The 9,529-nt window shown below is 37.8% G+C and overlaps 1 protein-coding gene across 1 annotated transcript in view; it reads left to right on the top strand.

Moving 5' to 3' along the window:
* Positions 1-9,529, top strand: part of ctnnd2a (catenin (cadherin-associated protein), delta 2a) — a gene marked incomplete at its 5' end in the record, with an annotated part of 234,924 nt that overhangs the window by 41,890 nt on the left and 183,505 nt on the right. Inside the window, 2 exon segments of the mRNA XM_014008486.1 lie at positions 888-922; positions 1,367-1,471. Of these exon segments, the coding sequence (XP_013863940.1) occupies positions 888-922; positions 1,367-1,471 (140 nt within the window).

Raw genomic sequence — 9,529 nt, 5'->3', positions numbered from 1 at the left:
GTGTAGCATACTCTCCTCTCATTGGTCAGTCAATGAAACCCTCGCTGATTGGTTGTACGCTAAGCGACAGCGACAAAAGTTGAACATTTTTCAACTTTTATATGTTGCGTTGCAAGCTCGCGTGTGCACGTCTACGTGTACGAGCGTGAAATTTCACATGCACTATTTTTGCCAGTCACTTAGCTGGAGGAGGGCAAGCGATTGTCGCCTCACCGCACAGGCTCCATAGGAAATGAATAGAAAGCAAGAGATGTCCCCTCCTGTGTGTCGAGCCCTTTAGGCATAATTAGTTACAAAAATGAATGGAAGTCAATAYAAAGTCCTCAGTTTGATGCAAATACAAGGGTGTTTATGTGCCCCTGTTTTTACTACTTGGTGGGACCATTTGGGTACATATGGGGACTTAAGCCAAGTCCCTGTTTGGTTTAAACGTCATTGGTGTGTTGGGGGTTCGGTTTAGGACCAAGGTGTGAATTGAGTTTAGGTTAAGTTTAGGGTCAGGTAGGTACTTGTGAGGTTAGTTTTAGGGTTTGTGGTCAGGTTTAGGCTGTAGAAACTTAATGGAAGTCAATGCAATGTCTCCAAATATATAAGTATAGGTAGACACGTCTGTGTGTGTGCGTGTGTGTGTGTGTGTGAGGCGGGGTATAGTTGTCTGTCTTGGCTGTCTTTCTTTTGGCCTTGTGATGGAGTAATGACCTCTCCAAGTTTTTCCTCTTCCCTGTGACCTTCAACGAGTTTGACTGGGACAGAAAACAAATGGACTATTGATGGGCACGCTGGGATCTTCAGTGTATACAACAACTGTGTTGTTTTTGTAACTTTATTATTGTCTTTGTGTAGGCATTTGTAGTAATCTTATTATTAACGTTATCTTTCTTTTTCAGTTCAACTGATGAGCAATTCCGCTGGAACGCTCAAGGTATAACTCTAAGACACATTTGTTTTTGTTTGTTTGCACACCAGTAGTTTTTGGTCAGAAACATTGGCCTTCATGTCTAATAGATTCCGATGATTGTGAACCCACGAGAACAAAGAAACACAAAGGAGCCTCGTCACATCCAGTCGTAATCTGTTTGTGTAAATATCAAAAGCACAAATACGTAATTTGTATGTTTTCTCATTCAGCCTGTTTACTTGCTACTTATTTGTGCTGCAATTTTAAAAGCATATTTTCCACTGACCTGTTCTTAACATAAAAATGTTGTACATCTCATGAACAAGTTATAGAAGTTTTTTAATAAAGCATTACTGTAGAGGACAGAGATTACAGCACAGGCAGAGCTCACTTTGTTTGTGCCTAATTTTTTATTATTTTTTATTATGTTTTGTCTGACTTTGGTCTGTTCTCTATTCTCTTTAACAGCAGATGGACAAAAGGATATTGAGGATGAGTTAACCACAGGTTTAGAGTTGGTCGATTCCTGCATTCGGTCTCTTCAGCAATCAGGGATTCTTGACAGCGGAGAACGTAAGTGAACTTGATAGCATTTCTTTTTATGTTTACACAAAGCCAGTTAAAACTCAGTGCAGTGGAGTTTTTTATGGTTTTTGGACGGAGTCCTATAGCAGCACATATATTTGCATATTCTGCATATACATATATTTGTTGTACATATTTAGACATCACCACTGGTCCTGAAAGGTTTCTCTTCAACTGTGTTAGACTTAGAGCAATTCTGTAGCTGATATGCAAACAGACTAAATGCAGAAAAAATAAACACTCCTGATCGAAATCTTAAGACCAGACAAAAAAGTGCAAGAATTTGCATTTTGCACTATTGGATATTAAGAAGGTTCTAAGTAGAGCTTCACAATGTTGAAAGAAGAAATCAGCGTAAGAGACACAAACTTTTGAGCAGGGAATTAATTGAAAACTGCATTTACACTCAAACATAATTTTTTCAGCTGATCAAAAGTTTAAGACCAAAGCTCAAAAAACCCCGAAACCGCCCCCAAAACAGAAATCAAAGCACACAAGCATCCTATGGCGTGTATGCAAGCATCGACCATAAGTTATCTTAACTTTGGTAAATATCATCCTTGCCGGTTGGGCTGGTTTCTCCGGCTTGCTGCTGTTGCGGCGTGTCTCGTTGGGGTGGCGGATGTGGATGGAGTCCCTCGGCCCTCGGATTGTCCCTCGTGTTTGGACGGAGCGCCTGGGGTGGACTTGCCGGCCTGGACACGTGGCGGTGGGAGCCGGGACGGAGCGACTAATCTAACAAGTGAAGCGCACCAGCTTCCCTGTTGCCTATTTGGATCAATATCAGCCGTGTCCTGTTTTTCGGTTGAGGATCAAACTAGAACTACTGGTTTTAGTGAGCATGCTCGTGTCCGACATGGTGGGCACCATGTTATTCAAGCCTTGAAGTGTGCGCCATTCAGCGAAAAAAAGAACAGCAAGCTACTGACTGGCTTCAGAACCTCACCTGATCGGGTAGTAATTTCGGCCTATGTTACTGTTTTTCATCAATGGACAAAAGACATTAGTGCTAAAGGCACGGACATAACAGACTTTGTTTTAACCAGTCGGAAACAACATTTAAGACTTCTGTTTAATATTGTTTTAGTCATTGGAAATATTGAACTTAATCCAGGTCCAGAAAAAAATGTTTTATGTCCACTTTTTTATATTTTCTGGGATTTTATACATATGTTTTAATAATTATCTTCACCTGGGTTTGTGCACAGGTGTATCTTATATAAATCCAACTCAATTATAGTCTACACAGGGATCTATATTATATCCTGAAAAGATTAGACAACCTCCTGTTATGTCAAGTCTGAACACTACATCAGTAAGAAAGCAAAAGCAATTTTCCTGTCTAAAAAAATCCAGGGATGCTAAATCAACTAGGTAAAATTAGAGGCTTTAAAATCTGTCCTTTAAATATGAGAAGTCTTGTATCTAAACTGGATGAATTCAAAGTAATACTTGCTCAGACACAAGCATATGTTATGGCTATATCAGAATCATGGCTGACTCCTGCTTTACCAAATTTGTTTCTTTCAGTGGAAAATTATTCATTGTATCGTAGAGACCGTACTGATAGGCTTGGAGGTGTTGTTGCAGTCTATGTTCACAAGAAATACTCACATTCTATAATAGAATTGTCAACTGAGTCTGAATCTCTGCAATTAGAAATCAAGCTTACAAATCACCTTTCAGTAATGGTTGTTGTTACATATAAAGCTCCAAGTGTTGTCCTGATGCATCTCAGTAATCCAGGTAAAAAATGAAAAAGAAAAAATTTGTATAGGTCTTCTGGACGGGTTCTTCTCTAATGAAACGTTTCGTCTCTCCTCCAAGAGACTTCTTCAGTCTGAGAGTTTCAGGCAAAATTCAGGCTTTTAAGCCCTGCCTCCATGTGACTGATACTCACATCACATGGCCATCATTGACACTTAATTAACACTTATTGTTAACAGGGGGTGGAGTGATACTGGCAATAGCCGCGCTGTAGTTGTCCCCCTCCTACAGCGCGGGGGACCATCCCCCCCGTTCCATAACTCTTAGGATCATTTAAAAAATGGAAAATGTCTGTCTTATTGCGTCCAACTTGAGCAGCGATAGCACGTTGTGAGAGGCCTTGCTTATGCAGCTCAACAATCCTACCACGTTCAAAGTCAGTGAGCTTTTTTGCTTTTGCCATCAGGAGGTCTTGACAGTGTAAAGACTTGACAGAAAATGACATGGAATCCAGATTTTTGCACAGATTTTGGCTTTTAAAGACTATGGTCTTAAACTTTTGATCAGCTGAAAAAAATCATGTTTGAGTGTAAATGCAGTTTTCAGAAAATTCCCTGCTCAAAAGTTCTTGTCTCTTGCACTGATTTTTTCCTTTAACATTGTGAAGCTCTACTTAGAACCTTCTTAAGATCCAATACTGCAAAATGCAAATTCTTGCACTTTTTTGACTGGTCTTAAGATTTTGATCAGGAGTGTATATATAAATGATGATGATAATAAACTAGAGAATTATCATTTACTTTAAAAACGATAAATGGCTTGAACTTACATAGCGCCTTATCAAGTCCACTTGGACCCCAAGGCGCTTTGCACTTCAGACATTCACCCATGCACACACACACATTTGCACACTGATGGAAGTAAGCTACCTTGTAGCCATAGCTGCCCTGGGGCACTGACATGCACCGGCGCCACCGGACCCTCTGACCACCATTAGTAGGCAAGGCAAAAATAAAGCATGAATGCTTAATGCTGACAGSTTTGTGCTGAGAAGCTAATAAAAGCAGACACATAAAATAGCTAAAAAGTAGCTAAAATTAACACAAAGAAACAGAAAGAGCACGTTTGCTGAATTAAGCAGTAAGAAGCTGAAATTATCACAAAAAGGTGATTTTTGGTGAAAAATACCCCAATTTAAGGAGAAAGTGGCTAAAAACACAGCTGGATTTAGCAGAAAGAAAGAAGCACTAAAAAATTGAAATTAGTAGAAAAGGTCAGAGTAAAAGCAGAAAAAAGCTCCAGTCTACAAAGTAGAATCCAAAGGAAGCTGAAATTAGCACAGACGTTTAAAAAAAATAAAATTAGCAGAACCAAAACAAAACGTAAAAAGTTAAGATTTTTGACCATTTTGAAGGTTTTTAAGGATCATGAAAACAGCTCTATTCATGTATAAAGAAAAATATGTCTGGAAAACTAAATATCTCAAAAAGTACAAGTCGCTGAAATACCATAAGTCAGTGGTTCCTGAACTTTTCAGTTTTTGACTCACAAAATACCAGCAGCAGAGACCTGTGCCCCCAGCTGCTGTCGGTTGATAAACATTGTTTTCATGTCAAATAAACAAGATTATAGTAACGTTATTTATTACGCTATTTTTGTCCATTTTAAGTACACTAATCTTACTATTTTGTAACAACAAAGGCAAAAAAGGGAATTTTTTAGTGAATATATTTCAAAAAATATTTTCAGGACCCCACTGTGGGTCCTGACCCCAACTTTGGGAACCACAGCATAAGTCATAGCTAGAAACTCCTGAAGGAGCTGAATGTTTTCATGTAGAAATTGTAAAAATAGCACAAAAATTGCAGAATTAGTTCCGTGCTGAAAAACTTATGGAAGAACATTCACACAAATAACATAGAACGTTGATTGTTAGAATTAAACGATATATTCTACTTATATTTAACTGAATGTGAATTTATATTTTAAGTACTTTGAATTTGATTTAAAAAAGAAGGTAGACTATAAGTGAAAGGCAGCCACTGTGTTACGCAGGTTTTAGTTAAATGGGCTTGGCATTTTCTTTTCAGGTCACTGGTTTTAGAACACTGCAGTCCCATTTCACTCGTCCACTGACCTTTTGATATTTGATATTGATGTAATGGAATTTTAAGAGCTGACAAATTTTACATTGCAAAGAAAACAAGTGATCTTTAGGACCATTTGAATGTGCAGGTTTGTGCAAATGTGAACATTTAGACACAAACACAGTTGGTACAACAGCAGAAAGCATTACTTGATCAGTTTTGGAAAGCTGGTTTTGAAATATTCACCTTGTTTGCTTTTGCTGCTTTGCTATGATAAGAAAAAAATATTGCCTGCTCTGATACATGCTGAACAGTTGGAGGAGATGTCGGATAATTAGATTCCTATCTTGTTTACCGGAAGCACGGGAGTTTCTGTCACTCCTGTCCAAATCAAATACACCATGTGCACTTTTATTACTAACGCTCTCTTAGACCCAGCTGTTTCACCCAGGTAGCACATGCAGTGAACAAATCCACTAAGATTTGATCTGGCTTTAGTGGTTTCTTAGCTGTACAAAACTGTTACACTCTGAACAAATGAAACACTACAAAACAGCTTTATTCAAATGATTCTTTTAAGAAGGACATGTTTACTTTTAGCTGCTGCGGTAGTTTCTGAGGCATCAAGCGTTATTACATACTTTATTTTGTACAAGTCAAATTTCTACCTTGTACTACCTTGATGTTTACACAAAACCCATATTAACAGTTTTTTTGCATTTGTGTTGCTGCTAAAAACCAAATAAATCCAAATTATCTTAAATTTTCCCAAATTTGCACAATTTTTAAGTTTAAAGGGGACATATCATGCAAAATCTGCTTTTTTAACTATTAAATATGTTTTGTTGTGGACTACAATTTCCTCGTCTTCATTCTACTCTGGTTCTGGGTCAGACTCTGGCTCCAACATGTAAGGCTGGATGAACAAGTCTTCTGTTGTTGACATCTTTTAATTAAAATGTTTAAAAAGTTTCTTAACACTAGAAAATGCTAACCCCCTCTCTCAAACCGGAGTGGAATGGTCTGGAAGCCGGAGGTGGGCGGAGCTTGAAGCGCCTTAAAGACAAAGTATCAAATCCGGCTGCTTTGAGACACGCCTCAGAAAAGTGGGGAATGAGGAGCTGGTAAAGTTAGAATAAGGAGGAATTCAGACCAAAGCATTTTGGTTCCACTTTATAAAGACCCAGCTGAATGATTTAAATGTGAAAAAGAAGGATTTAAAAGCAGGATATCTCTACTTTAAATCATTTGACGTTTGTTTGGTTGTGAAGGAAACACAAGTTTATTAGATTACTAAAGCTCGTATTTCGCAAGTGAGAATCCAAATCTTTGAAATGTGTTTTTATTTATACTTTTGCACAGCTTCTAAATTGTTTTCAGAATTGGGTTGTATGATTTTGTTTGTCATTTTATTGTAAACATATTTAAATATCTGGGATTCTCAAGTTAAATGCATTTTTTAAACAGAAAAATAAAGTTCCATCAAACGTGAGAACCAAAGAAAAAAAGAAATAAAATAAAGTGTTGACCAAAGTTTTGCTAAGTTTTGGCCATATTCACGACAATAAGGAAATCCAAGTTATTTCTTTTTCATTGTTACATTTCAATTTTTGTTTCCAGAAGATTACTGAGCTGGCAGAAAAATAAAGTGGCATCATTTTTTTCTTAGAACAACATTGATGCTTATTTGTTTTGACAATTTTGAAGATGTTTCGTGAACATGAGAGCTATGATTGTTTACATCAAAACATATTTACAGCAAGTAAACAGAATGCAAAAAAAAAAAACCCTGGCTATCTAGCTTCCATTACTCCTCAATGAAACTAACTGGAATGTCAAATTCACAACACACACACAAATATATATATATATATTTGACAGCCCGAATATACATATAATATCAGAAATCCAGCAGTGATATTGCACAACCCAGAGAGTAACCAAGGGTTGAGTGATGATGAGTTTGGGAGCTCCTACACTGACAGCGTAACACAAAAGTGCTCTTCAATAATTCATAAAAAGCTAGGAATGAATCAAGATGAGAGAAGACAAGTCCTGTGAAGGCGAGAGGCTGAGGGTTGATCTGGGCTCAGCACAGAGACTCACAGGGAGAAAAGGATCCAGAGGGAAACAAGAAGAGCAACACAGAGCAAGCAAACAGAAATGAAAGAAGAATGAGAAATGACAATAGTTTTTTTTTTTGAGTGCTATAAGTAGCAAACCACTCAACACTTGTTACAGGTTTTATGAGGGCAGATGTCTTATGTTTGGAACTGTAGAAATTAGAATTTTAGGACAAAGTAATCCTAGTTTGGCTCTTTATTTTACCTAAAATTCTATATTTCATGAAGGAAAGAATCTGTATTTGAAGATGTGAGTGATTAGTTTTTGAAAGTTTCAATAAAATCCACCATCCCCATTCTGACGGGGTTAGTTTTACCTAGGGACCCCATGCTATTTATAATAATTACAGAGATTGTCTGTGTTGTTCATCCTGTGCAAATCAGCCATGTCAGTCATTTGTAAAGTAGGGCTGCACGATATCAGGAAAGCCTGCGATGTGCGGTAACAGTGCTCAATATTGCAACAACAATATGTCTCGCGATAAATGAGGAAATACGCAATGTTGTTATCTTTCTGCTCTGGATTCAGAGCACAAGAACCACAAATACATCATTTCCAATGACAAAGTGATTATGATTTGATGTGGTAGCTCTTGTCAATTCTCTTTCTCAGACTGATGCTGCCAAAATACATAAATACAAATATTAAAGCCAACCATTTATTGCAATTCATGCATTTTTGTGATTTGCCTATTGCACAGCTTGTTATTGCAATGACAATAAATTTTCAATATATTGTGCAGCTCTATTGTGAATTAAAAACTGATCTACAAATTACTTTTTTTGTTCATTTATTCATTTAAGTTAAAAACAAAATAAATCATTTCATTTAAAAAACAAAACAAATTTACGTATTAAAAAACAAATCAAATAAAATGAAAGGTTGCAGAAGAAGAAAAATGTCTTGTATATCTTCCCCTATTTTTCAAAATAATATATTAATTACAACCCATAAAATCCAATAATAAAAACAAAACAAAGCAAAACAAAAACCAATTCCTCAAATAGTAATTCCTATAAATACACATTTTAGAATATTATATCTCTCCAACAAACCAACCCTTATCGTTCTCTTAAACACTTTAAGTGAACCAGCCTTTTTATAATCACTTTCCAGATTATTCCATAATCATATTCCTTGGATTGAAGTACATCTGTCCAAGTTTGTTCGAATTTTAGGTTTTACAAACATCTCAAGTCCCTTAAGATTACAACAACTTTCCCTCTTAACAAAATGTAACTGAATGTTCAAAGTTAATACATTTTATTTCGCTGAACTCCAAGGTCCTGTGATAATGCTAAACCAATGTGAATAGGCATCTCTGATTTGGACAGGAATGGGTTGAACCTGATATGTAATTAGGCAGTTTTTATGTGCGGTAAGAGTATTTTTTCTGTTTGTATCCTTCTGGCTGATGCTGGCAATAATAGCACTGCGCCAAGCTCTGGCCGTAGCACAGCGTGCTAAGTCTCAGTTATAGTCGCGCTTTGGGTACTCGCGCAGTGTGCGCGCACCCTACCAGCAGTGTAGGCATTTATATGTAGGGCTATGTAGGGCTTACATTGTAGTATTCTCCAAAAGGACATAATGAAATGTTGCAATTGGTAGAGGCTGGAATGGTGGAATGCCCCCTCCAGGTCGGGAGAGAGTCTCTGCCTCAAGTGGAGGAGTTTAAGTATCTGGGTGATGGATCGACAGACTGGGGCCTTGTCCTCAGTAATAAGGGCGTTACTTTGGTCAGTCGAAGTGAAGAAAGAGCTGGGTCAAAAGGCAAAGCTCTGGATTTTATGGTCTGCCTTCGTTCCAACCCTTACCTGTGATCATGAGGTGTGGATCATGACCGAAAGAACGAGATCCCGGATAAAAGCAGCTGGAATGAGCTTCCTTCATAGGGTGGTCAGGCTCAGCCTTAGAGATGGGGTGAGGAGCTCCATCATCCGGGGGGAGCTCAGAGTAGAGCCGCTGCTCCTCCACATCGAAAGGAGTCAGTTGAGGTGGTCCGGGCACGTCCCACTGGTAGGAAGCCCCAGGACTCACTGGAGGGATTACAGTGGTTTGCAAAAGTATTCATACCCCTTGAACTTTTCCATATTTTGTCACATTACAACCACAAACATAAATATATTTC

The sequence above is a fragment of the Austrofundulus limnaeus genome, unplaced genomic scaffold, assembly GCF_001266775.1.
Source record: "Austrofundulus limnaeus strain Quisiro unplaced genomic scaffold, Austrofundulus_limnaeus-1.0 Scaffold50, whole genome shotgun sequence".
NCBI classification, from domain to species: Eukaryota; Metazoa; Chordata; class Actinopteri; order Cyprinodontiformes; family Rivulidae; genus Austrofundulus; species Austrofundulus limnaeus.
Note: the sequence above shows the minus strand (reverse complement) of the source record. Positions and strands in the feature narration are given on the sequence as shown.